The sequence below is a fragment of the Dryobates pubescens genome, chromosome 25 (genome assembly GCF_014839835.1).
Source record: "Dryobates pubescens isolate bDryPub1 chromosome 25, bDryPub1.pri, whole genome shotgun sequence".
NCBI classification, from domain to species: domain Eukaryota; kingdom Metazoa; phylum Chordata; class Aves; order Piciformes; family Picidae; genus Dryobates; species Dryobates pubescens.
In genome coordinates this window covers 14907520-14934844 of record NC_071636.1, presented here as the reverse complement: position 1 = coordinate 14934844, position 27325 = coordinate 14907520, and the positions used below count along the sequence as shown (strand labels likewise).

Sequence of the window (27325 nt, the reverse complement as noted above, 5' to 3'; positions counted from 1 at the left end):
ACTGGTTCTACTGCTCACCATTCACATCCTATCTTTTACTCACTTTGCAAATGTAGGTGCTAGAATGGCTCCTCCAGCTTCACCAGTGAAGAGCAAAATGTGGTAGGCTGAAGATTTCTTGTCACACCCTTTGTGTTACTAACTTCTTAAAGGCTGCTGCATTTGCAGTGCCTCTGACTGGTTCCAGCCCTTGTCCAAAGCAGCACTTGATGCTACTTGCTGACACTTCCAGGTGCCTTTCAGTAAGTCCAACAACTAAAAAGGTTTTTTTTAGCATGCTGAAAGTAGATTATTTCCACCTGTAAAAATGTCCTTTGACTTATTCCACACACTTTTAGAGCCTGAACAGCTCTTCTCCTGAAAGCAGGCCAAAGGTGTGGGATCTTAGGTGCCAAATAAACCCTTGCCAGCTTTACATCAGTATTCATGCATTGATTTTTCTACCCAGTTCACCACAGGTAGGACTGGAGGCCAAGACTTGCAGGGAACTGTGCTGGCTGAATGTGAAGGATGTAGTCTTAGGACTTCACAGTGCTCCTCAGCAGAGCAAACCCTCAGGATGAGAGGGCTGCTACCTTTTCACTTGGCAGTGGCTTGACACAGTAACTCCAACCTGATCAGCTGTAACATTAAAAGCTAGGAAACCTGAGTCCCTGCCTTGTGACTTCAAGCAGAAAGTTGTTTCTGTTCACTCTTCATTGGTTCCAGCTCTTCTTAGTAACTAGTAGAACAGCAGAATTTGGCTCAAATTGTGATTCAGAATTTTAGTTCTAATCCAGTGTATGATGCCAGATACTGACTGTGTAGCACTGGTGTGGAAAAGCATTTTCCATATTGTTTAGTTTCTATTCAGAATGCACCCTGCAGAAACTGGCACATGCAGGTGGCATAATGCTCAGACGGTTTTCCAAAGAACAACTGAGATTTCGGCCTACTAGTAAAATAGCTTCACTTAAACTTTGGGGGGTGGAGGAGGATACAGAGCTCTAAGAAGTGATCTAGAGGATTTAGCCAAGAGATTAGTTTGCAGTGCAAGGGAACAAGACCAATAACCACGACTGCAAGTTTAACGCAGTGGCATAAATGCTACATCTCTGTGAGGTGAGAAGTGTCCTTGAGTAAATGTTTTATTCCTACAAGGCAACACCACTGATGAGCTAAAAAGGCAATTTTTTTTTGTCCTTTAAAAGTGGTTTATGTTTTTGTTTTTTCTTCTCTAACACCCTGCTAAATCTCAAATCCCTAGCTTCAGGATGAAGCTCAGCCCTTGATGCTTGGACAGAGAGAGGAACAAGTTTTGGGGTTTTTTTCATTCTTTTTCTCCTAGTTTTGTTTACCTGAAGCTATGCATCTATCACCACGTGTTAAAATTCATCATTTGGTGCTTTCTTCTCATGTGTTTAATCTGAAAATAAGCTCAAAGTGACCAGGCACTGGGCCTGTATTTTAAAACTGCTGTCAAATGTGCAATGTTGAAAATGAGGGGGGAAAAAACCCAACCACCAACTGAGACACACATTGCAAACTCAGACAAGTCATCAGGGGGAAAAAAAAAGGTAAAGACAGCATTTGCAATATAGTCCTAGCAATGTCTGTGGAGCCTCCCTTGTTTAAGATCCCACTGCAATTCAGGAGCAAAGTCTCTGCAGGGGAAGTCCTGAGACAAGCAGCCAGCTGCCCTGCAGGCTGCACAGGAAAAGGACCAGATGCAGCAGGTGTGGATGTCAGCTGTCTGTGTAGATGAACAGAATATCTTCATCAGTGCCATAACTTGTCCTGGCTTCCTCAAAGTTACTGATGCTAGTGCAGCAAGTTCCTGTTGAGGAGGATTAAAATGTTAGTAAAAATGCAGGAGGATTTGCCTGTGAAACTTACTGGGTCTGGCAGGTTCTACAAAGAGAACTGGTACACAGAGGAGGCTGATCAGCCTCTTAGCACCTCATAGACAGTGCTCACAGAGGCAATGCTGTAAATGGGTGACAAAAAGGCCATTTTGCTATACTCTGCACATAGGAAGAGTTCAGCATCTCTCAGTAACCCATCTGAAAGCCAAACAAGTGTGCTAGAATGCATAGCTCAATGCCTCAGGTAAATCACAGCACCAAGTACAGCACTGATTCAATTAATGTGGCAAAAGGCCTGGTCACAGGTTGGTAAGTGATGCCTGAAATCCATGCATGCCATCATAGGCAGTCAAGCTGTGGCACTGTGTGACAGACTTGTGTCACACTGCTGAGAGGCCACCCCACAGGAACAGGCTACTCACGGTCAGCGTAGGCAGGGTTGTTGTAGTAAATACTCCCTGAGGCTTTGTTGTAGCCACACAGCACAATGAAATGGCCCTGGTAGTCAGGACTCCTGCAGAAGCACTTCTGTCCAATGGGGAGGAAGCAGCAGTATTTGACAGGACTGGAGCAAAGATCACACAAGAGCAGGACTGCGTTCACTAGGACAATGGCTACATGACCTTGGGATAGGTGGGTTTGGATGTCTTGAACAGTTACTGTGCTGCAGGAAAAAAATCAGACATCCTTATGAACAAGTTCTGGAGAGAGACTGGTATACAATCAGTGTGTGATGATAGACCGTGTTTGGGACAGGCAGCTGGCATGGTTGGGTTTATGTCATAGCTCTTTGCTGTTAAACCCTGCAAGCTTTGCTACAAAGCCTGTGTCACTCTGGGCCTTTTGATCTCATTGCTGCCACAGCAACGCTCCAGATTATGCAATGATATAAATGCAAGCTCAGAATGTTTCAGGTGCCCCAGAGAGGAATAATAAAGGAGTTGCCAACTCATTCAGTAACTTGAGAGGCTGTTGTTGTGGGGAAATTGTGCATGAAGGTTCTCTCCTGCTCTTAGAAAAAGCTTCTGAAGCACCAATCTTTATTGCCTGAGTGGTTAAGGCTTTTAAATTCACTGGCCAACTTCAAACATTTGCTTCTGCCACAGAAGAGTTTGTTTCTCCTAGGTGTAATTTTGGACCACCTGATGCTCTTGAGGCTTTGTTTCTATTGTCCGTCCTACAGAGGGTGAGTATTAACCACCCAGCCTAATCCCCTCTGTGGAAAGCTGCCCACATGCATTAGTAACTCATCCCCTGGATCCATGCCAGGGACTGTGTGCACTGCCTGATAGAATTCAGGTGCTTTTTCATCTTTCCTAGCATCCTCCTTGATGCCCCAGCCTCAGTGCTGCACAGGCAGACATGCCTTGCTCAAGGTCACAACCTTAAGGCTGCTAAAGCAAGATGGCCTGACTGCCCCTTCTGTCCTGTCACAGCTCTAGTTAAAGAGATGGTGCCATATGGACTCTGTGGTAAAAAGACATTGATTCTACAAGTTACACTTAACTCTCTTCTTATTCCTAGTCATTTACCTCACTTGGACAACAGACACCCAAACCCAGCTTCACCACAAAGCAGGATGCAACTAAGCTGAACATGGCCACTTAGTTATGGCCCATGTAAAACATCATTGTCAGCTGTGAAACACTTCTGCAGTTTTCCCCCTTCTTTCAGAGAGGATCTTTGTTTCCTCCCCTTGGCAAAAGCTCTCATGCTAGCTGAAAAGTGCCCCTTTCTAGGAACAATCAGTTGCATGCCCATGTAGCACTCCCAGTCTGAGTACTGCAGGCACTCCCTACTGGGTAACCATATTCAAACCATAAACAATAGTCAACTCCTGTCAGCATTTTCAGATCACTTATTCTATGCTATGACTATTTTTCCTCAAACTTCACTGTTAACTCTCTGTGTCCACTTCCTTTTTTTGTTTAGACAGACACAGCAGACTCTGTAATTCACAGACAAGGCGCAGGGCTTGATCTCAGTCTCTCACTAGTTTAGCTTGGTGACTCCAAATAAAACCCAGGGGGCTCACAGAACCTCTAAAGAGAAAGGAAAGCAACTGAACTTACCACTTCTCCACCAGCACCTTGCAGGCTTTGGCTTGTGCAAAGAGCTGATTCACTCTATTCTCTTCTGTGTCAAAGTGCTTCCTATAAAATGACTGTGGAGATAAGTTATGAACTGCAATGATGTTTACCATCCACCACTTACAATCCTTGCTAGCAAGGGCCTGCCTAAGTTGGAGATGGGGCTATGGGATAAGAGATCTCTCCCTCAGTTCACTGGAAACAGGACAAGGATTCCTGCTCTAAATTAGAAGTTCAAATTCATTCCTGGCCAGTTATTGCAGTTTCCATCCAGTGGCCATGCAGCTGCCTACAGGACAGAAGGCTGCCTGGTTTGTATTGGGCAGAAGCTTGTATTATGAAGGCCATTACCACTGTAAGCCCACACTGGCACCCTTGTTGGCAGTCTTGAAGGGGCCAAGCTCTAATGGACATGGAGGCCGAGATGCTCTCTCACCTCTAGAGGTGGTTCTTGATGTCAGAGTTGAGGCACAGTGGTGGGGAAAGTGTGGAAGTTGCTGCTGCCCTGGCTGTACCTGTTCTGTAGATAAACAGAAGGCTTTAGTCTCCAAGGCTGTCAAAGGGGCTGGAACCTTTCATCAGCACATTTTTTTTCCTATTCCTGAATCACAGCTGTGAAATAAGTGGGATTGGGTCAGGCCTCGCCTTCAGAACAGTTTGTGCCAGTTTGGCAATGGGCAAGCCTTGCTTACAGGCACTGTGCTTAATTGTCAGGAACACAGCAGAGCTTTTACAGCTTGACACACAGGGCTTTTAAACCTGTCTGCTGACTCCCAGCAGCTAAGGCCACTCACCACTCACCTGATTTTTGTAGCCCTTGTCCACTCCAAGCGTCTGGGTGCAAAACTTATGCCTGACACCAAAGTGCCGCATTAGGTAGGCCAGGTCAATAGTCCAGATGCTCTTTGTCAGCTGGAGCTCCTGGATGGCTTTCTGAAATTCATCATTGTCCAAAAGGTTCAGGTACCTGCAGCATTAGAGGAGGGGAAGCACAGATCTGAGGAAAAGCGAAATGTGTGCTGCAGCCCAAGCTTCCACATCACAGGACATAAAAACTGAAACAATGGGCTTGGCTAAGAACAACAACAACCCCCAAACCCACAAAGGAGCCACAAAGTGAAGGGGAGGGAAGGGAATGGGGAATATTTAACTGGATTTATTGCTGATGTATGAGTATCTCAACTGTTTCATACTGCTGTACAACAGGCAAGCTATACTGAGCCAAGTATAGATCTCCGTCCTGAAGGGTTCACAGGCTAAATGCACAAAGCATCAGAGCAAACACAGAAAGAAACGTTAAAGACTAAAACTTGCTTCATGGCACCACAGATGGATTTCAAAAGGAGGAACTGGAAAGGTAGTTGGTAAAGAAGCTTGTCTTAGGCACTGATAGCACAAAAGACAAGAAAGGGGAGATGAAGTCAGGAGGAAGCTTGGGACAGGTTGCGAAGGGTTGGGGAGAGACAGTTACAGAGAGTTATGGAAGTCTGAAAACAAATGGAAGTAAATGAAGAATTAAAAAACCCAAACAACTGCAACTGAGAATGCAGGGCAAACAAAGAGCAGCAGGCTGAGAAGATTAAACTTGGAAGCTGAGTTTTGGGCAGACTGGAGAGGCAAAGAGGTAAAGGGAATAAAGAGGCAGAGGTTACAGTAGTCAAGATGGGAAATTACCAGCACACGGACTAACGTCTTGGCAGAAGGGATGGAGAGAAATGAAAATCTTCTGCTTCATATCTACTAAGTGGACATCTAAATAGGTATTTCTCCTGCACCTAAGCTCATGTTCCTCTGTGGAAGGAAAGAGGAGTTCAGCAGGACAGCTACCAGTTAAAAAAAAAAAAGAAACCCCAAAACAAAATAAAAAATACCCCAAAGGACCACACAGCTCTGGAGCTTCAACCACTGCAGCAGAAACATTGCTGGCACAGGCTGGGGGCTCAGCAGGACAGAGGCCACCTACTCGGAAACCTCAACTGACATCATGGAATCAGGTGAATTGCTGGGCCAAGTATCAGTGCTGAATGGCAATAAGGGAGGGGGAGAACTATCCATCAGCTTATGCATGCCAACCTGCAGAGCTCTAAGGTACTTTGCATCTGTTGGAACAGTCAGTTATGCAAAAGGTCTGAAGTTCACCTTAGTTTCTGTTTTTACTTGCTGTGCCAGGTCCAAGCAGCAGCAATTCTCCAAGGATACCTGCCAATATGTGTTTCATGACTGAGCTGACTCACAGCTGCTCCAACACCCATCTTCTCCCGCGATGTTGCTTCCCACACTACCCCTCTCCCATGGGATGGGACTTCCCACCCATTCCAACCAGAGAGTCACTTACTGAAGCACCATCCTGGAGCAGGCTAGCCCACAGTCCCAGTGGTACAGCTGCTGAACAACTGGCACTTTCAGCTGGATGCAGTCAGCTGCAGTGAAAACACCCCATGGTGAGTAACACAAGTGCACACAGCAGTGTCGTCTTCTCTGCCTCACAGTGCTACACTGGAAGAACCTCAGCATCATTTTCCCCCTCCCCCCCCGCCCTTGACCAGACTGGCAGGTATTTTTTTTCCTTTCTTAGGGGAATTTGGTATTTCTGTTCAGTTAAGCATTTAATTCATTCTCTTATTCCTTCACAGTTCCACACCTGGATAACTCTGTCAGGATGTGTATTTTGTCATCATTTTTCCTTGGCACTTTTGACTATCCCCAGTTTGTTATAGCCAAGGCCTCTGCCAAGTCACAAGGTTAAACCTAAGAGGTACACATTTTCTATAGCAAAACTTCAAACTTCTAACTTCATTTCTTTTGCATGTTCAGCTTCCTGTCATCCTGTTTCCAAACACACCTAAGCTTCTTCATTGATGACTGTCAGCTGCCCCAAGCCACTATATGCTGTGGCTGCAAGGAACACTGACACCACCTCTCCGGTTCTTCAGCTCCGTGGTGCAGTGAACCTACAGACGGAGCCAGTAATTCCACATTGCCGCGCAGCTCCGGGAGGGCGGAGGAGGCCTCCTGGGCCTCCAAAGGGGACGGCGAGAGCTGTCCGCTCTCCGTCGCCGGCAAGCCCGTACCCAGGGCTTCCTCCCCGGGCCCGAGTCGGTGCTCAGCCCGTTCCGCCAGGTCGGACCCTGCAGCGGAGATCCCGCAGCCCGGCCCCCTACCAGCCGACGGGGCTCCCAAGAAGGGCTCCGCCCGGCACCGCGCGCTCCCCGGCGGCGACCGTCCGCAGGACGAGGGTTGTGCAAGGCGGCCGCGGCTGGCCCCGCTGCCGGGCGCACTGACCTGGCGGCGGCTCCCCAGCCTCTCGGGGGCTCTTCATGGCTGCGAGGCCTGCCGCCCGCTCACTGCCCGACCCGCCGAGCCGGCCCGTCCGGCGGCGCGGCCCAGGAGCCCGGCATGCCTCGGCGCGGCGCTGGCTCCTCCCGGCCCCGGAGGCGGGCGCTGCGGGGGGCCGGGCCCCGGGGCGTTTGCCCCGCGCCGTAGCTGCGGTGTGGACGGTGGCGATCAGGTGCGTCGGTGGCCAGGAGCATGACACGGCGAGCGGGAAACGCGGCACCGAAGACCAGGGCGTGACCTGGGGAGGGCACAGAAGGGCGGGGCGCGCCGGTAGTCAGCCCTACCCCGAAGCGGGGCACCGCTGATGGAACGGGGCCGCTCCCGGCCGGCGGGACAGAGCTGCGGCGGAACCGCAGTGGCGAGGCCGCACGGCCCAGCGCGGGGCGGGGCTGTGCCTCCGCTGCCCCCTTCCGGTTCCGGCGCGCAGTGCACGGCGGGAAGCTGCCGGAGGCCATTAGGAGTGAGCGCGGGCCCAGGCTGAGGCGGTCGGTGAGTGCTGGGGAACTGGCCTTGAGTGGGGTTGTCCCTGGCAGCGCTAGGGCTGTCTTCGTCTTACAGGCGCTGGAGGAAGCATCTGAGCTGTGCTGTATCCTTCGGGGCCTGTGGGCTCTTCAGGGCGCCTGGCCCTGAGGGGGTGGAACCGTGATGGGGCGGCCGTCTGCCTGTGCAGGCCTCAGAGGCTCTGCTGGGTCTGTCGGGGTGGGCCTCCCTGCTGGCAGGGGCCCTCCTCTGGGGCACGGCTGGCCGCCTTCAAGTAAAGGAGGGTTATGGTTGCAGCGTGTGGTGCGAGCTGGTTCCCTGGTGGTAGAGCCTGTGGGTATGCTATACGCAGGTCTGGCTTAGCTCGTAGGCGGCCAGGTTGGTTGTACCGTCATGGGATACACCTGGGGCTATTTCTGTTTGAAATGCACCTGCCTGTACGAGTGGTCGAGTATCGGGTATTTACAACTGAATTTCCTAGATCAGAAGAGACCTGGAAACAACGTGCTGATCATTTCTTCCTGCGGGATTTTTCTAGAGAGGTTTTATTAATGTGTTGCCACAGCATGTGGTACCTTTGGGCAAGAGAGTGCTTTACACTAGGAAAAATTATGGGCTGTGTAAGTAAAGCTTAATCTACAACTTCGTTGTGATGATGACCTTTGTTGTTTTTTTCTTGCCTCAGGAGTAGAGCCACAGCACTGCAAACATGTCTATTGGAGTGCCCATTAAAGTCCTGCATGAGGCTGAAGGCCACATTGTGACATGTGAGACCAATACAGGAGAAGTTTACCGAGGCAAACTCATTGAAGCTGAAGACAACATGAATTGTCAGGTACCCCTGCTTCAGAAGGACACAGTGAAGGCTGTCTGGTCTGTGCCTGGAAAGGCTGATAGCTGGCTTGTTGGCACTGTGATTAAAAAGCCATTGCCATTAGTCTCAGGGTAAAGAAAACTGTATGCTCTTACAATAGTGAAATGGATTCAGGATTACTGAGTGCTCTGAAGAGGCCAGAGTGCTTTTTTTCCAGTTTTAGAGTTGAATTGGGCATTCCTGTCAGGGTTCTTACGATTTGATTCTGTGAGTGTTTTTCCTGGAGTTCTTTATTTAAAGGCATGGAACATAAAAATAAATGAGCCTTGAGTTAAGAAGTTCAAGCTTTTTTAATGCTTCTTACTTTATGCAGACTTAATTTGGATTGACACTAGGCCAGTCGTTCTTAAAATCAAAATGTTTCCTTAATAGTAAGGACTAGGATTGCTTTATTAAAACTGATGCAATATGAGAAAACAAAACTAACAAATCTGCTTAAACTATTCCACAGCTAGGGGAGAGAAAGCAAAAGTCCTGGGCCTGCTTGAATAGCAGCAGGCTTTTGGGAGTGCATTCAAATGGTCCTGGCTGTCTTGTGTCACAACTGCAGCTGAGAAAGCGGTGTGCTTGGGAAGTCTTTGTGTTTGATCCTGGAATCCTGGCTGTGTATTCTGCAGGCCAAAGGACCAGGCATACAGAAGCAGGTTAGAGGGGTCTCCGAGCACTGACTGATGCTTGCCTTCCAGATGTCCAACATAACGGTGACGTACAGAGACGGCAGAGTGGCACAGCTGGAGCAGGTGTACATCAGGGGCAGCAAGATACGGTTTCTCATTTTACCAGACATGCTGAAGAATGCTCCCATGCTAAAGAGCATGAAGAATAAAAACCAGGGCTCAGGTGCTGGCCGAGGAAAAGCAGCTATTCTCAAAGCCCAAGGTGCGTACACTGTTTGTGGCTCTGTGTGTCCACTTTTGCTGTAGAAGAACGGGGGTTGGAGTCGACCTTTCGAGGTCCCTTCCAACCTCCCATCTTCCTCACTGAGAATTGTAAGCTGTAAGAAACTGCAAGGTTGCTGGTTAATATTTTGGGCTTCTGTGTATTTCATCTTGTGGTGGGAGTTGAACTGTCCAATTACCTGAATAGGTACTATTGATGCTACAACAATTTATATCTAGTGAGTAGTCTTGGTACATGAAGCCTTTATGTAAAACTTAATCTCTTTTTCTGTGGTTGTGGCTGCTAGCTGTTTGGAAAACCTAGAGAAGGATCCAGCTGTTTTTTCAGCTGAAGCTGTTGGGAAGCTGCAATTGTCAGCCACTCTGCAGTTTACTTTCACTGCTACCTTTCTCAGGGGAGTAATCTGCTTAGAAGATGATTGAGGAATCAAGGGCTGCAGAGTCCTTAGTTAACCTTAGTAAATGCAGCAGGGTTACCTGGTGAGCAGCATCTGCTGAAACATGCTGAGTTTTGCAGAGCCTGCACTGTTTAAATCTCTTGGGCTATAGAGATTTGTGTGTCAGCTGAGGAGGAGCACAGAGCAGGAGAGCATTCACTGCATCTCTTCTGAGGAGCGAGACCATTAGTCCTCTTCTCACAGAAATATTCTTGCATTCATATAACTTTCTGAACTGAATGGAAAAGTCTCATTTCCTTGCTTCCAAGCAAGAGGGCTTTGAGTGTCATTTGTTCTGTTTGTCAGTTGTTGAGGTCAGCATGCTGCTGTGTCAAACTCATCCCTGATGTTTTCTTTCTGCAGTGGCTGCAAGGGGAAGAGGTCGTGGGATGGGCCGTGGCAACATCTTCCAGAAGCGAAGATAATTTTGGTCTTGAGCAAGGTGCTTTGGTGGCTGGTTTTTTTTTTTTTATTAGGGTGTATTAACTTGACCTGTGCATTGGTATCAGTTTTGTTTAATAAATGTTTCTGTCAAAAACTTGTCTGCTCTTACACAGGGCTCCTTTTGGCCAAATACATGGTAGGTAGATTTCAAACTTCAACCAGCTTTATATATAAAATAGTGGATTTTATAGCTACATCTGCCTGCTTTGTGTGATGCATTGACTCCTAAAGCTCAGCATAGATCATCATGTTCCCTTTTTCTTGTTTAGTGCTGTTGCCATTTTTTCTCTAAAAGAATTAGAACCTTGGAGTTCTAAAAGGCACCTTTTAAAGTCCTACTAGCTGTGGCCGAACAAAGCACTGTGTTCTCTTGCCTTATATGGACCTGCAATAGACAGAGGTCCCATCTTCAGAGCTGTGCATTGAGTTTGTGTTTTTGCATTTTTCTCTTTGGATATGAGGAGAACTTTTTTGTAAGGAACACACAGCTTTGATATCTTAACTATGGATTTGCAGTGACAGATTCTGAGTTTTTCCCTCTGCTGGGCAAGAAGGCAGGCTCCAAAACAGGCATTTTCAAGGTGAATGTGAAACGTTTGTAAAGCTGGAAGGGAGTGGAGGTGTATGGGGAAAGCTTTCTGAATGGTTACTCATGAAATGCAGCTCCATACAAATAATAATCTTCTGGACAAAGCTTAGGATCAGCTTTAGGTTTCCCCTCTGTGCACAGCTGCCCCACAGGCAGCCATGTGTAGCTGCCGTGGTTCTTACCTAACTCAACTCAGCTTGGGCTGTTTAACACTTCCGTACCTAATCACACACTTGCATACCATCACTTGCTAGGCTGAGCATGTCTACAGGAACTGGTCTTTTCTGCTCTGAGGCTGTGAAGACTCCCTTGTGCAGACATGAAAGTTGAGCTCATGTATTCATTTGTTGAATTGTCTGTAAATAAAGCTGTACTTGGTCTTGCATCACTAGAAGCTCCATGCTACACGTTCTTCTGGATAGCAGTCATCCTAAACACTTGCATTAGAAACCTCCTTGAAGTATGTTGAAGAGGGACCTTAAAGATCATCCAGTTCCAGCACTCCTGCCATGGGCAGGGACACCTCCCACTAGCCCAGGCTGCTCAAGGCTTCATTGAATGTGGCTTTGAATACCTTCAAGGAGGGGGCATCCACAACCTCCCTGGGCAGACACCTAACACAAGCCCAAGACTGATCAGTGCAACAGTTAATTGCCATAAATACAGACTAGTCTAGAATGGAGTGTGACAGCAGAAGGCCCTTCTACCATCAGTGTCTCACCCACTGGCTGGCTTCGTCAGTAAGAGAATGGAACACAAGAAACCAGAAAAAAATGCCAGATTCCTGGAGTTCAGCAACTTAACTGGTCTGTTTACCTGGGAGGGAGGTTAGAATGGATGGATATAAGCAGACAGCTGTTAACAGCTGCTCTGATTTCTCCCTCCCTCCCTCCCCCCCCCCCCCCCCCCCCCCCCCCCAATAACACAGCATGCCTTTTCCTTCTTTGCCATTCTGCTAGCTACACTGCTTTTGATGCAGCCCAGGCTGCCATTTGCCTTCTGGGTAGGCTGCAAAGGCTGTTGGCTCATGTCCAGCTTCTCCTCCACCAGCACAATTGTCTAAGGAAGTGGTCACCAAAGAATTTGGGAAAATAAAGGGGAAAACTCTCCATCAACAGTAAGCACCTTTATTGATCATCTTACTGACACTCATTGTGTTCAGTCTCCTCAGCTGCTAAACTGCAGTCCAGTTTAGTGTTTCAATAAAAGGAAAGAGCTTTCAGTTTGTCTTGTATAAAAAGTGGCACAGAATTAACACACTACTTCAAACAAAGCCATAGACACAAATACTCCCTGCCTGTGATTTTGAAAATCAAGGCCCCTGTCTTTCCAAGTCAAAATGAACACATCTCTTTAATAAGATACCATGCTTGTAAACATGCTTACAAAACATCAGTTTGTTCAGAAGGCAGAGTGGTTGGGAAGTATTTCCTCTTTCACCATTTAACAAATGACATCACTGCACAAAACCTACCAGGCAGCAAAATACTGCAGACAAAACTCACAATGAAAGCCAACCCTGACACCATTCAGTGTCCCAGTTTCAGCAGGACGAGTTCAGCACAGCAACAAACCTTCATAGTGCATCATAAAATTCAGCTACATGACATGTGGCACAATATTTAATTCAGTGCTCAGGAGATGTAAAAACAAAAATAAATCAAATACACCTAGGAATCTGCTAGTCAGACACTGGTTATTCCCATTTGTTTAGGGTTTTTTTCCTTGTTTTCAGAATATATTTTATATCTGTTCTAAAGGATCTGCTACTTCCTGACTTTTACAACCTCTTCAGATGTTATTAGCAAACTTTTTCAGAAGCAGTAAGACTTTTAAGTCTTTTATCAAGAAGATTTAATTTTTTGTTGCTATCTTCTTCTGACCCTAACATTAAACTTCTACTCAAGCCAAGAAGAATAAACCTAAGCAGAGCTATTTTGCTGCAAGGATGCTCATTTCTATGCCAACACGTGTATTTAGGCAGAAACTTTTAACTTCAAGCTAGCATTTGAATGCAACTTCAGTTTCTGCTGAAATCCCTACACCTTACATATCCTCCATAAGACATGCAAAATGGCATTTTCTGGAAAGGCAAAAATCATATGATGTAGGGTTTTTTCCCCTTCAAACTTCCCCTGTCTGCAGGAAGCACAAAAATGCATCACTGTTACAAAAGAGCCTTGTCTCACGTTACTTAGACCCAAGTTCTTTATCGGCATAAAGCATCTGTATGAAAGCTGAAAGGGAATTTGGTTGGCAGCAGAAATTCAGTTATGCACAAACTTTTATTCCCCACAAAAGAAATCCAATGTAGGAAATAATTCTTTAAAACAAGGCCATTAAAAAATCCAACAAACTCAAACCAAAAATCACGGGGTCACAGGATGTTAGGGGTTGGAAGGGACCTCCAAAGATCATTGAGTCCAACCCCCCTGCCAGACGGGACCAGGACCATAGCATCCAGCACAGGTCACACAGGAATGCATCCAGATGGGTCTTGAAACTCTCTAGAGAAGGAGACACCACAATCTCTCTGGGCAGCCTGTTCCAGTGCTCTGTCACCTTCACAGTGAAGAAGTTTCTCCTCATGTTGAGGTGGAACTTCCTGTGCTGTAGTTTATATCCAGTGCCCCTTGTCCTGTCACAGGGTGCAACTGAGCAGAGCCTGCCCCCTCCCTCTTGACACCCAGCTCTCAGATATAATAGAGCAGGAAGGCACAAGGACAGACATCACTGAGACAGTGAATGCGACTGTTAGGAGAGGTGGGAAGTTAGACCTCTGTCTAATTTCCACATGGCTGAGATCCTGCTTTTCTAGGCTCTTTGGATCACAAGATTCTCAAAGTTGAAATAGGGATTTTTTTAATTATTTTTTTTTTAAATCCCCCTTCCCTGCCTGTGTTTTTAAAGGCATCAGAGATATTCAGGATGCAGAACACATATCATAAGGCTGATACAACCAAACAGTTGACCAAAATGTTGAGTTTGTTATGTGAAAACATGGAGATTGAAGAAATGGAACAGCTTCCATAAAAGAGGCAGCACACTTCACTCTTATATCAGCTCATTTTTTCGCTTGGATTCAAGCTCCACACTTCTTATTACACATAAGACAGCCAGATCTTCCAGCTGCATTTTCTCTCTGCTGACCATAACTTGCAATGTCTTACCTTGGAAGAAATGTAGTTGTGAAGTAGTTGCATACAGGTCAAGGCAGATTTCACACTGAAGAAGTGTAGTTAATTACTGTGCCCATTTTTTTGCATTCTCTGTTCTGGAGAGAATTTCTGTGTCCTTTCTAAGGTGTAAGCCTTCACCACCACTGGTGGTTATGAAAATACAAATCTTGTCATTCTTTTTCATAGAAGCAGAAAGTCAACTAAGAAACTAAACCAAGTATCATCAAAATTCCAGTTTTCCTTCACTCAGGTACTTAACATTTTGGAAGCTGATGATTTTATCATTTACTAAAGAAGTATCAACCATCCAGAGACATCAAATCCTGTAATTCATAAGTATTCTAAGAGAGGAAGAAAGAATTAATCAAACTCAAAAAGTTCCATGATACATGGATATTAATAAGGGGTTTTTACAACTCAAAATGAGCAGGAATGACACAAACTGAAAATTAAAAAGCAAGTAAAGGTTCTTAATCTAACTTACATTTCTACCTTGCTAGTAATTCCAGGAATAGTTTTTTTCCTGTAACACTATGTCCAAGCAGTGATTTCTTTCTCTCCAAGTGAACTTTCAGCAGACAGTAAAATAGAAAAGGCTCAACTTTTTTTTTCATCTCCTCAACAGTGGATCTGCTTTGTAGCAAGAGAGCCAGAGGTAACAAAAAAGCAGAGGGTGTGGATGAAGGATACAAGCTTGACAGCCCTAAACACCAAGGTCTTCCTTTAACTCGTAAGATAATGTGGCACCAACTTAAAAAAGCAAGGACCTCCTCCCAGCCAGTCATTGCCACTTGTGGTGGGGAGTATTGCAGTACTGACACAGCTCCCTCAGCTTCTCCAAACCAAAAGAACTTCAAGGCAGACTCCAGGTTCTCATTGTTCTATTGTCAGGCTGGAGCAGAGTTCTCCAGAGATACTCACAGAAGAATAAAACTACTTGGAAGGCTCAGTTTCTAGCTGGAAACCTCCACACCTATTGGAGCTTTTCTTTATTTGCAGGAGCTTTTCCGTACCCACTGAGCTAAAGCAGAAGTGTGGGAATCACGCACAGCGGAGTGGCTTAAAAGCAGCCACACTACCTAGGCCAACATAGCATCTGCTCAACCCTCAGTCACATTGGAAGTAAATGTTAAATTAAAACCCAATCTCCATGGTCTGTTTGGGCACTATCAGCCCCTAAACCAGTCACCTAAGTGAGCAAGCCAAGAAAGGGCAGAAAATAAAAAAGCAGATGGCAACAATTTCCACAAAAGAATCTTTAAGAGCACAGACATTTACATCCTGATTTTGTTACCCAAACTTTTTGGGTCACTGTCAGTCAACTACTGTCAAGGTGATAGCACTTAGTGACCCACACATAAAAAACACAATTTGTGGATTAACCATTTGGGTAAAAATCATCTTGGGGAAAGGACCGTGCCCAGGGTATTACCATTATTGCATGACACCCTTGGTATTTTACAGCTTCCACAGAACAGTTTGTTCCTTAAGCTCCAGAGACACGAGAGAATGCTCACTCTAAGTGATCTCTACAGCTGGAAATCAGCATTTCTTCAGAATTTAAAATAGCTGCAGGTAAACAGAAATAGCAACACATTCTGTTCCCCCTGCCCCCTCCTCAAAACAGAGGTAAAAATGCAGTTGCTTTTCTTATCAAGGACACTGAAGCTCTGTAGATCACAAGTTCCTCCCTGCAATGTGACCCACAGTTACACAGCTGAACACAGGGCTACCAGCACCACAGCATCTGCCAGGTGCTGGCAGGTTTTACTCACTGTACATTAAGAAGAAGTTGAAGGTGTTATGCTGGGTTCTGCGTTTTAATGACAACAAAATCGATAACATTTCAAAGGAAAGAGAAAAAAAAGGCAGCAGATAGTGTCCAGGACTTTCGAAAGGGACTGGCTGAGAGAAGACCTCCGAGAAGAACTGAGGCTGGACAACAGGATGTCTGCAAATCCTCTAAAGCTGTCGGACTTTTTTATCAGTGCTTTTAATGTTGACATCCAGCGTCTCTACTTTCCTGGTCAGCCGATCCAGCATGTCATCCTGCTCATCCAGTTCTGTCTGCAGACCCAGAGCCAGGTTTTTCAGACGACTCAGCCCAGAAGACATCTCATCTGTCAGTGAAGAGAGGGGTCATAAGGAATCAAAGCAGTATGAAGCACACTCTTACATGGACGCCGTTAGGATTCTTTCTCTTCTCCAAAACCCCAGGTTAGAAAATTATAGTTGCAACCTGTGCTAGATTCTATGGTCCAGCTCTGGCAAGAGGGGTGGTTTTCCAGCCCATGACCCTGTGATCTGCTCCATCCTCAGCGTTCTTCTCCAGGAGTGGAAGCACTGATATTTAAACTTTTCTACTGGCTCAGGTTGGAAGGGACCTCAGAGATCATCTGCTCCAGCCTCCCTGCCATGGAGCAGGGACACCTCTCAACTAGACTCAGCTGCTCAAGGCCTCATCCAACCTGGCCTTGAACACCAGCAGGGAGGAGGCATCCACAACCTCCCCGGGCAGCCTATCCCAGAGTCTCACCACCCTCGTATTGAAGAGCTTCCTAAGGTCCAGTCTAACCCTGCTCTCCCTCAGCTTCAAACCATTCCCCCTTATCCTGTCACTAGACACCCTCCAGCCAAGTGCCTCTGCAGCCTTCCTGTAGAATCCCTTTAAGTATTGGAAGGCAGCTCTAAGGTCCCCCTGGTGTCTTCTCTTCTCTAGGCTGAGCAACACTACTTCACTTGTTTTTCTTTAAGCTTCTTGCAGACATATTGTCAACAACCTGAAGATTTAAGCAGTTAAGATAGTTAACCTAGATGAAAAAATCCCATTTCCAGATTTTCTAATTTGCCCACAAGGAAACTACTTTATTTCACGATCAACACAAAATCTAACTGTTTTTAAGGCCACAAGCATGTTGCAGAAGAGTTAAAGCACTGTTGCCAGCAGTTTCTCAGGAGATTTATACTATTTCAGGTATCTCAGCCACTTTGTTTCTAGCTGGCTTCACCTGAAATGCATTTCTAAGATTTGTTATTATTATTTGCAAGTAGTTGCCCCACAGGCATCTGACAGCTTCAACTAATGCATGTTTCAATCAAAGTTTGGATTCTTCCACACAGACAGTTTTGAAATGCAGAATCCAAGCAGTTTGGGGTTAATAGAAGATTATTTTTTTTCATTTAAATTTTTAAAATGTATCAAATTTCACATATTAACTATATCATCAGTATATCATCAGTAAATTAACTATATCATTAACTGGCCTGCATCAGGAACAGTGTGGCCAGCAGGAGCAGGGAGGTCATTCTGCCCCTGTACACTGCACTGGTGAGGCCACACCTTGAGTACTGTGTCCAGTTCTGGGCCCCTCAGTTTAGGAAGGAGGTTGACTTGCTGGAGTGTGTCCAGAGAAGGGCAACAAGGCTGGTGAGGGGCTTGGAGCACAAGCCCTATGAGGAGAGACTGAGGGAGCTGGGGTTGCTTAGCCTGGAGAGGAGGAGACTCAGGGGTGACCTTATTGCTCTCTACAACTACCTGAAGGGGAGTTGTAGTGAGGCAGAGGTTGGTCTCTTCTCCCAGGCAACCAGTACCAGAACAAGAGGACACAGTCTCAGGCTGCGTCAGGAGAGGCTTAGGCTGGAGGTTAGGAGGAAGTTTTACACAGAGAGAGTGATTGCCCATTGGAATGGGCTGCCTGAGGAGGTGGTGGGGTCGCCGTTGCTGGGGGTATTCAGGGCAAGGCTTGACAGGATGCTTGGTTGCATGGTTTAGTTGATTAGGTGGTGTTGGATGATAGGTTGGACACGACGATCTTGAAGGTCTCTTCCAACCTGGTTTATTCTATTCTATTCAACTAAAAAAAAAAGGTGTTTATCACCAACATATTGCTTAGTCATTTTCTCTGCCTTATGACTCCAAGATTGAAAATGGTTTCACTCTTTTCACTCACCTAAGTTGTTATCAATTTTCTGGTGGTAAGCTCGCAGATGTTGGTTCTTCGGGTAGGAATCCCTCTGCACTGAAGAAACTAAATCTGCTTTGCCAAAATCATTGTCTGTTGAGAGTTTGAAATACAGAATATTATGTAATAAAAGAGCTAGCAAGAAGAGGCTTTAAACTTGTAGAAGGCCTATTAGAAAATTCATCTGACCACTGCTGTCATGTTATCACATAACCCTTTAGCAGAATTATCAAGAGCATCCCAACATCACTATCTGCAGAACACCTCTCAAGGGGAACAGTTATTAAGCTACAGTTACTCCATTTTTTGGACTGCCTTTTGTAAGTTCCACAAGGTTGTGGTGAGAAAAACCACAAAACAAAACAGCCATACAAGAAACAAAGCAGGCAGGTCGGTAACTTCTACCAGCAGCTGGGGTTCCCAGGTCAAGCCACTAGAGAGCTCTTTCTGCCCTCTCTTGGACAGACTGTTCCTGTTATGTGGAGTGGAATGCAGACCAATGCTACCAGAAAGCATTTCTTACAGAACTACAACTCTAAAGATACCCAGCTGCTTTCTCCCTCTTACTTCACCAAATAACCAAACCCAGTCTGCTTCCTCACAAGCAGTGACTTTGGTAAGAAAGGTTACAGCCCATGTTTGAAGTAACAAGGAAAACACATCTGAAAACTATGATAAATGACAGTTACAAGGAGAAGCTCTGAACATTCAAGTTAGCATTTTGGTAAACACAGGACAAGGCTGCCTGCACACTGCATGGATTCTCGGCTATACTCTGTGCAAGGAGAAGCACTGGATGCTTTTAAAGTCTTTATGAGTATTGCATGACCCCTCCCACCCCCCAAAACAGCCAAATAAAATCTGTATCTGAGTAAAAGAAAAAAATCATGTCTTCAGTGTGGGTGTAAGAGTCTTAGGGGCAACAATCCCCTAGAATTCAAAGCCACAAAGGCTGGGATCCAAATCTCCAGACATTAGGCAGCAGTGTAAGTCAGCAGCTGGGTCAGCTGAAGGGTTTCACCACTCTGCAAGTTTGCCCCAAGCTGAAGGCAGACATTCAGTGTAAAACAAAGTTACACAAACCTGAATTATCCAGCTTCCTTAAATTGGGATGGCTTTCCTGGTATTTTGACTCTTGTTCTTTACTAGACAGCATTGCTTCTTTTAATCTGGTAATAAAGAGTATAAAAAGAAATCATTCCTATAGACTGCAGGCCTCATTCTGAATCTGTTAAACAAGAACAGCTATCAAGTTTATACAAAAAACCCTGCAAATTTGTTAGTCCTGACCCATAATATTCCTTTAAAATGAGCTCTTAGTATCTGCCTTCAGTGAAAGCAGAAGTGGTTGCTTTAGGGCTGAAAATAACTCATGGAAACTTTGACATCAACCCAAAATTCTATCTTCTTGAAGGCAACCTACTCCTTTCCTCTCGTGCTAGATGGAGCAGGAAGTGAAGGAGGAAATCAGCCCATGAAGCATTACCAGGCTTGACATAAATTTCTCAGCTGAAGAGAGACAAGTACTGCAAGACTCAGCAAGTTCACAGCAGCTAGTTTTTTAATAACAGCTTTTAACAGAAGCTGGAGAAATACAGATAATATTTAACTGGAAGCCTGACAATGCTACAAATCAGGATTTCCTGGTAAGACTGAAGGGAGCATGGTAATAGAGAAGACTCTGAAGAATTACTTGTGTCATTCTGTGTAATTGTTGGAATTAATTTCCCACAAATACAAAGTTATTCTTATTACTACAAACAGAAACAAAAGTTGCATTGTTCTTCTCAGTAAAAGGGAGACAGACATCCTGTCAGGAGTTGGCTGGTCGGAATCAAGTTCTGATTATTTTGGTGCCGTTTCAGACATGGTGCCAGGAGAGAAGTCCCGTGGAAAATGTTTCCTTTACTTACCTGCTGTTAGCAGAATATTCAGGGGCTCCATTTTGCTCTGGCTTGCTCTCTGGAGGTTTGGCTTTGAAGTAGTTTACCAAGCCCCCCCAAACACTCTTAATGCTATTTATGTGCTTCTGACTAGTTTTCAAGTCCTGCTCCATTTTATCTACCATCTGTTCTGTGCGCTTGAGTGCCTCTCCTTGACGAACCAGCTCCTAACAGATAACGACAGAAAAAGAGGCCAGTCAAGCCAAGATGAACTCAAACATCAAACACTTAACAGCACTCTGAAGGAAAAATAACAGCATTCCTTCATCTGTGTAGATTCTTTCTAAAGGCATACAGCTTCTTCACTCACTCCTCTTCCTCCATGGCATTTCAATCGAGAAGAGTTGCTAGTCAGCCACAGCATTAAAATCCTGCTCAGCCAGGTTCCCGACACCTACTAAGAACAGCAGCCAGGAATACTTTCTGTTGCCCCTTTTGCCAGCTTGACATTTACATTTCTTCTTGCTGGAACAAGCATGGCACCAGATGTGTGATACAGTCAAAAGGCAAAGGTTTATGGCAGAGAAATGAGCAAGCAGAACCATTTGTAGCTGTGAAGCATATATTCATTGGGAAGGGATTCTATTTCCACATTATTGGGATGTTCCTGGCACTTAGAAACAGAATAGCTAGAGAAAATGAACACAAATAGAGTATCTTAGGTCCACAGAATTGTTAGGGTTGGAAGGGACCTCAAGGATCCTCCAGTTCCAACCCCGCTGCCCCGCAGGGACACCTACATCAGGTTGCTCAGAGCTACATCCAGCCTGGCCTTAAAAGCCTCCATGGATGACACTTCTGCCACCTCCCTGGGCAACCTGTTCCAGTGTCTCACCACTCTCATGGGGAGGAATTTTTCCCTAACATCCTATCTGAATCTACCCATTTCTATTTCTGCTCCATTCCCCCTAGTCATATCACTATCTGACACCCTAAAAAGTCCCTCTCCAGCTTTCTTGTAGGCCCCCTGCAGATACTGGAAGGCCACAATGAGGTCTCCTTGGAGCCTTCTCTACTCTAGACTGAATAGCCCAAATTCTCTCAATCTGTTGCCAAAGGAGAGATGCTCCAGCCCTCTGCTCCAGCCCTTCTTCATACTGATGGAATAATTTTTTAGCTAATATTAACAGGCAAAAATGTTAATACACACAATTATTTTCTTTTCCCATTCAGCAGCATAACCACTATTCCACAGCAATGGAAAAAGGCAGATTCTGCCTGCAGCTAGCACTAGTGCAAAACAAAGAATTTGTGTCCATATTCCCTTCAAACTCTTGGGAATTCTAGGTGAATGTTCTTCCCCCCCCATCCTCAATAAAGCAGCAAACACAGACAATTCAAGCCCTGTGTTAAGCCTAAATTCCTGGTTTCTCACTTGTGCTGTTCTGGACAAACAAATCACAAGTCCACAAGTTTTCAGAAGTGCCACCAAAAACCATCTTCAGCGTAAGCACCTGCTGCATGCAGCCTGTGGATGCTCTTGGGTTAATTTAGGTAACCACTTTACTGACATTCAAGAAACACCCCATTAGCAGGTGACACAGGGGACAAGACCTTTGTGAGCGAAGCCTCTGAGTAAAGTCTGTTCTGAAAGGCGGCCAGAAGAATGAAGGAAATGATTAATCAGGATGAAGAGAGCAGATCACAAACAACTCTCCGAAGCTGGCTCTTCGTCTAACCAAAGGAACTACTGAAAACCAGGCATTCACGCACGATCCGCTAAACGCCGCTGAAAATGCAATCGAGTTCCAGGCTCGGCATTACAGGTAGAGAGGATCTAACTGCGATTTTCTTCCATCGAAAGCCAAACCGTCTGCACACAGAAAATCAGGCTGCGTGTCGTCCCCGACACACGGGATAACTCTAAATCCCCGTGTTTCGGGCAACTTTCGGGGAAACAAACCAACCCCAAGATGCCTCCCCTCAGGTTTAAGCCGGCCGCTCCCTGATGCGGGAGGGAGCAGGGCAGCCCCTCGGCGCTACATGGCTCCGGTCTCGGTTCGCTCCATCTCCCTCCACCTCCCCCCACAATCTGCGCTGCCCCGCGGGGCCGCGACCCACCTCGGAAGTGGCCACGCCGATCTGCTCGGACTCGTAGAGGAGCGAGAGGGAGCGGGTGGTGCTGTCAACGGTGGCAGCTGAACGACGCAGCACCTCCTGCTGCAGGTACCGCTGCCGATCGGCGATGCCCGCGTCACCGCTGCTCCTCGCCGACCACGACGCCACGTCCTCCTCCTCTTCCTCGGCGAAGGGGTTGTAGCTCCTCGGCTGGGCCGACATCGTGCCGCCGACAACGGGCAGTGAAGGAAGTGTCCGCAGTAAGTGCCTCAGGGAGGAGGCGCCTTCAACCCCAGGTCTTCACAGAGGCCAGGCAGGACCGGGCCTGCCCCTCCGCTCGTCCCCGAATCCTTGCTTGCTCCTATCCGCGGCTTCCGCCCACAGGCCGCCACCGGGCGGAAGCACCGCGCGCCTCCCCCGTTCCTGGGCGGGGCGAGCGCGGAGCGCCCTGCAGGATAGGCTGGGGCGGCTGGGCGGGGTTAAGCAAGGCCGCGCGTAGAGCGGTGCGGCAGGGAGAGAGGGAGGGAACCACCGAGTGGAGGGGCGGGAACCCGCCGTCAGCGAAGCCTTCGCGGGCGCCGCCATCTTTGTGGCGTGAGTGGCGTTCGGCGATCCCGCGGGAAGCGGCGATTTCTCGAGGCGGGGAGGGGCGGGCTGGCGGTGGCTGGGCGGCCCCGTTTGTTCCCCCACAACATGGCGGCCGCGGCTGTCGCGGCAGCAGCAGCAGCTGCTGCGACTGCTGCGACGGCGGCCGCAGCGGCGACCACTACCGCGCCGACTGCAGCCGCGGCTCCCTCCACGGGCACAGGGCGAGGGAGCGGCGCCGGCACCACCCGCGGTTTCTACTTCAACACGGTGTTGTCGTTGGCGCGATCGCTGGCGGTGCAGAGCCCGGCGCCGCTGGAGAAGGTGAGGGGCGTCCGTCGCGGCTCCGGCTGTGGGGAGGGAGGGTGAGAGAGGTCTTCTTTCGTGGGGACTGCGTCTTAGGGGGAGGCTGTGGTACTGTCACGCATGGAGGGTTGTGCCTGTGAGGGCTGTTTCTGTCGGGGCTCCGAGGCTGTCACGCGTGGGAGACGTGTGTGTGTGGGGCAGAGACGTCATGAGCGGTGGGGGTTGGTTGTGCGTACGTCACGAGAGTGGAGCCTGCGTGGAAGGGTCGGCATCATGGGTGCCGTGGCGGGGGCCACGGGGCCCTTCCTCTAGAGAGCGTTTGTAACGCGTGGGTGAGGAAGGTGGTGGGTCATGGCTGTGCGTGAGGTGGGGGTGTCTGGGCCACCTCACTTGGCCCTGTTGTGCGTGGGGACTTGTGACACCTGTGGGAAACGGGTCAGAGGCAGTGTGAGTGCTCACGGGTAGGTTTGTGCTTTGGCTCCGCGGGGCTGTGCCCGTGGGAGGGCAGGCCAGGCACACCTGCCTGTGCCCAAAGGATGCTGTGCCCCTCAGGGGGAAGCTGTCCTGGGGCATTGGGCTGCCCCAGCTGAGCCCGCGGCAGCTTCTGCGCTTGGGTGGTCCATCCTGATCCACAAATGCCATCGTGACAGGACACGTTGGCACAGTGGCTGTGGCCGGTGTCCTCGGTAGTTCCCCTCTCGTGGGCTTTCGCAGCGGCTGCGCAGCCCTGAAGTTTGTAGAACGTGATCTTGTAGGCATGATTAGACTTAGCCTAATTAGAGCTGGTTGCTTTACTCCACATGTTCTGGTTAAATCCAAGCAATGCAGTCAGCTCAAGGTAGAATGTGCCTGGTGGAAATGAACCTCTACAGGATGTAAAACCAGACAGGGGAGCTTCAGCTGGGCAGCCCCTCGAAGGTGTCTCCAGTGCTGGCAGGGACCAGCTGGTGTGGTCAAGTCTGCTGCTGCAGGGCAGAGAGCTGGGCAGCATTGGCTTCTCTGAGCACAGAGTGGTTGAACATCTCTATTGCCTTATGAGGTAATGAAAGGTGACTCAGTTGTTCAAAAGCATGGTTTTGTGCTGTTCAAAACTAGTGCTTGTTCTTGTCCAGCTGTCACAGGCTTCTTTTCTTGATTCTTGTTCTGGAAATCTACCATTGGTTTGGCATCCAGTTGTGAATAGTGTCTTGAAGCCTTAGTGGCTCACTAATATCCAGGGAGTTTTACTTATTTATTTGTTTTCCATTTGAGAGACTACAGTAGGGTTAAATGGTAATACAACTTGATCTAGCTACAGTTATGCACTCACATTGCTCTAAACATGAACCTGATTGTGGAGCCACATGCACCAGAAGTTATTTTCCAAAGTTCCAATTCCTCTGCTCTGTTGTTTTTTGTTGGTTTTTATTTATTTATTTATTTAAGAGGATTATTTGTGTTGTGTTCCAGGTCTGGCAGTTTAAGGACCAGAATCTTAAATTCCACTGAGCATCCAGTAAGGTCTTCTAATCTTCTAGGAAAATAGTTTTGTGGTTTAGAAATGTCAAGGCAGGGTGTTTATGGAGTTATCTGAATAGGAAGCAACTTGACACTGGAACATAGGTCAGTCAGGTGTGGGTATGTATTATGACAGCAGTTTTGAGGTAATGTTTATTAACGTCAGGGTCATTTATGAAAAGATAATGTACTTGCTGCATTTTCCCTTTCTTAAGAGGAAAACAAAGTGTTTGGGAGTTTTGAGACACTCTTTAGTGTTTGCTGGGTATGGAGTGAAGTAATAGTTAAGTAGTGAGAAAATAATAGCTCTGTCAACTGAATCTATGGTGCTAAAAGGATTCGAGCAAAGGTTGTACTCGGCTAGGTAACTTTGTTGAGTGATGTATGTGAAGAAGGCACTGATGCAGCTGTAACAAAAGTTCCATCCACCTGTTTGTTGTTTTCTTGTTTCCAGGAATTGAGTAAATACAGTGTGCCTGCACATCCAAAATGCCCAATGAACTAGTTGAAGGGAGGCTTTGTGGTACCAGGGATGCAAGAGTGAGCTCTGTAACCTCTGAAGGGTTTCAGAAATTCACTTGAGATGTGACAGTCGCAGAATGTTAGGGGGTTGGAAGGGACCTCTGGAGATCATCCAGTCCAGCCCTCCTGCCAGAGCAGGATCACCTAGAGTAGGTCACACAGGAAAACATTCGGGCAGGTTTTCAAAGAAGGAAACTCCACAACCTCTTTGAGCAGCCTGCGCCAGGGCTCCCGGCGGGCAGGTGTGCACCACGCAGCTGCTTGCGCACTCCTCCCTTCCCTTGGTGTGATGGGGAAGAGAATAGGAAACAAGTAAAACTCATGGGTTGTGATTAGAACTATTTAACAATTGAAATAAAAATATAGTACTAGCAGTGAAAAAAGGAAGGTAACAAAAAGAGAGAGAAATAAACCCAAAGACAGAGAAGTGATGCACAGTGCAGCTGCTCAGCACCCGCTGACTAATGCTCAGCTGGTCCCCAAGCAGTGATCAGCTCCTCCCAGCCAGCTCCTCACAGTTTATGTGCCGGGCATGACATCACACTATGTAGAATATTCCTTTGGCTTGTTTGAGTCAGCTATTTTGGCTGTGTTCCCTCCCAACTTCTTGGGCATCCCCAACCTCCTCACTGGCAGGGCATGAGAAGCTGAAAAAAATCCTTGACTTGGTGTAAACACTGCTTAGCAACACCTAAAATCATCAGCATATTATCAGCATTGTTCTCATGCTAAATCCAAACCAGGGCGCTGAACCAGCTGCTAGGAAGAAAATTAGCTCTATCCCAGGCAAAACCAGGGCAAACCAAATAATTTGATGGAGTGTTGAAAACCAAGTTTTTAATCATCTTGAGATTTTTCTTTCTAGTTTCAGTCAGTCATTGCTTTTGTAGCCCTCAGATTAGGATTGATGACTCAAGGAGGATAATGTGACCTGTTCACATCAAGCACAGGAGCATCATAGTGAGCCTTGAAAACCACAGCCTGTCAGCTTGTTGTTCTGCTGTGAAAATACTCGCAATGATTTTAGTGCTCCCCAGGGCTGTTGCTGGGCATGCTGTAGGGCATGGATGTCTGCTGGCTCTGCTCCGTGAAGGGGAGCTGGGGGCTATTGGCATCGCTATCTTCAGGTCTGCTGGTGGATTTTTGAAGGACTTTTAACACGTGTACTGTTGTTAATAGGTTCGTAGAATGGTTTGGGTTGGAAGGGGCCTTAAGATCATTTAAGTTACAGCCCCCTGCCTTGGGCAGGGACACCTTCCACTGGCCCATGTTGCTCAAGGCCTCATCCAACCTGGCCTTGAACACCTCTGGGGAGGGGGCATCTTCAAACTTCCTGGGCAACCTGTTCCAGTGTCTCACCACCCTAACTGTCAAGAATTTCTTCCTTATCTCCTGTCTACATCTGCCCTCTTCCAGCTTCATTTCCTCTTGCCCTGTCACTCCCAAGCCCTCGTCAAAAATCCTTCCCCGGCTCTCCTGTAGGCCCCTTCAGGTACTGGAAGGCTGCTCTAAGGTCTACCTGAAGCCTTCTCTAGGCTGACCAGCCCCAACTCCCTCAGCCTATCCCCACAGCAGATGTGCTCCAGCCCTCTGATCATCTTTGTGGCCTCCTCTCCAGCAATTCCATGTCCTTCTTGTGCTGGAGGCACCAGAACTGGAGGGAGTGCTGCTGGTGGGGTCTCACGAGAGCAGGGCAGAGGGGCAGAATCACTTCTGTGTCCTGCTGGTCCCAGTTTGGATGCAGCTTAGGGTGAGGTTGGCCTTTTGTTGTTCCCTTGGATTGTTTTGACACTTCACTCTTGCTCTAGTGTTCTTTCCCTCTGCTGTTTTTCAGGTACAGAAACTGCTCTGCATGTGTCCAGTAGATTTCCATGGGATCTTCCAGTTAGATGAACGTCGCAGAGATGCTGTTATCGCTTTGGGAATCTTTCTAATTGAATCTGACCTGCAGGTATTTTTCCCACTTAGACTAACTCTATTCAATTTGGAAGATTTTGGATGAATTCATGTTTAGTTTTCAATGAATAAAAATAAACCAAAAGATCACGGGTAACAGATGGCTTCAGGCAGGAGAGCACGAGGAAACAAGGACAGCGCTGGTGAGTGACAGACAGTACACCTGGCACTGCCACAGCCAAACTGCTGTCCTGGTTTTTGGTTGTCATAGCTTATGGAGACAAAGGAAAGGCTCTTTTGGAGGATTTGCTCAAACCAGATGGGTTGTTGGATGTTCTTCCCCAAATGCTTCTGAATGACAGATCGCTTCCAACCTACTCCTGA

General features: G+C 47.2%; 4 protein-coding genes across 4 annotated transcripts in view; 2 read left to right on the top strand and 2 right to left on the bottom strand.

Annotated features, from left to right (window-relative positions):
- Nucleotides 1-1208: 1208 nt before the first annotated feature.
- On the bottom strand, nt 1209-7370 carry GUCD1 (guanylyl cyclase domain containing 1). Its single transcript, XM_054172919.1, has 6 exons — nt 7217-7370; nt 6270-6354; nt 4736-4901; nt 3917-4008; nt 2267-2508; nt 1209-1816 (listed from the first exon to the last, which is right to left on the bottom strand). Exons 1-6 carry the CDS (start codon nt 7251-7253, stop codon nt 1725-1727), a joined length of 714 nt encoding a protein of 237 aa, XP_054028894.1. The 5' UTR covers nt 7254-7370; the 3' UTR covers nt 1209-1724.
- Nucleotides 7371-7677: 307 nt separating this feature from the next.
- On the top strand, nt 7678-11157 carry SNRPD3 (small nuclear ribonucleoprotein D3 polypeptide). Its single transcript, XM_009910982.2, has 4 exons — nt 7678-7759; nt 8436-8585; nt 9311-9503; nt 10324-11157. The coding sequence occupies exons 2-4, from the start codon at nt 8460-8462 to the stop codon at nt 10383-10385; spliced, it is 381 nt and encodes a 126-aa protein (XP_009909284.1). The 5' UTR covers nt 7678-7759; nt 8436-8459; the 3' UTR covers nt 10386-11157.
- Nucleotides 11158-15569: 4412 nt separating this feature from the next.
- SNAP29 (synaptosome associated protein 29) lies at nt 15570-22497 on the bottom strand. Its single transcript, XM_054173126.1, has 5 exons — nt 22139-22497; nt 20048-20244; nt 19218-19303; nt 18123-18227; nt 15570-16292 (listed from the first exon to the last, which is right to left on the bottom strand). Exons 1-5 carry the CDS (start codon nt 22355-22357, stop codon nt 16135-16137), a joined length of 765 nt encoding a protein of 254 aa, XP_054029101.1. The 5' UTR covers nt 22358-22497; the 3' UTR covers nt 15570-16134.
- Nucleotides 22498-22794: 297 nt separating this feature from the next.
- The window catches only part of PI4KA (phosphatidylinositol 4-kinase alpha), a 62087-nt gene continuing 57556 nt past the window's right edge, over nt 22795-27325 (top strand). The window contains exons 1-2 of the mRNA XM_054173116.1: nt 22795-23044; nt 26880-26996. Of these exons, the coding sequence (XP_054029091.1) occupies nt 22829-23044; nt 26880-26996 (333 nt within the window). The 5' untranslated portion in view covers nt 22795-22828. The remainder of the gene's footprint in view (nt 23045-26879; nt 26997-27325) is intronic.

Excerpts from the sequence above, each read along its gene's own strand:
- GUCD1 (XM_054172919.1), bottom strand. The coding sequence starts at position 7,253 with ATGAAGAGCCCCCGAGAGGCTGGGGAGCCGCCGCCAG. Across the intron at positions 2,509-3,916 it reads AAGGTGCTGGTGGAGAAGTG|CACAGTAACTGTTCAAGACA; the intron begins GTAAGTTCAGTT and ends TTTTTCCTGCAG. Across the intron at positions 1,817-2,266 it reads CAACCCTGCCTACGCTGACC|GAACTTGCTGCACTAGCATC; the intron begins GTGAGTAGCCTG and ends CCTCCTCAACAG.
- SNRPD3 (XM_009910982.2), top strand. The coding sequence starts at position 8,460 with ATGTCTATTGGAGTGCCCATTAAAGTCCTGCATGAGGCTGAAGGCCAC. Across the intron at positions 8,586-9,310 it reads AAGACAACATGAATTGTCAG|ATGTCCAACATAACGGTGAC; the intron begins GTACCCCTGCTT and ends CTTGCCTTCCAG. Across the intron at positions 9,504-10,323 it reads AGCTATTCTCAAAGCCCAAG|TGGCTGCAAGGGGAAGAGGT; the intron begins GTGCGTACACTG and ends TTCTTTCTGCAG.
- SNAP29 (XM_054173126.1), bottom strand. The coding sequence starts at position 22,357 with ATGTCGGCCCAGCCGAGGAGCTACAACCCCTTCGCCGAGGAAGAGGAG. Across the intron at positions 19,304-20,047 it reads GAATATTCTGCTAACAGCAG|ATTAAAAGAAGCAATGCTGT; the intron begins GTAAGTAAAGGA and ends CTTTATTACCAG. Across the intron at positions 18,228-19,217 it reads AAGGAAGCTGGATAATTCAG|ACAATGATTTTGGCAAAGCA; the intron begins GTTTGTGTAACT and ends AACTCTCAACAG.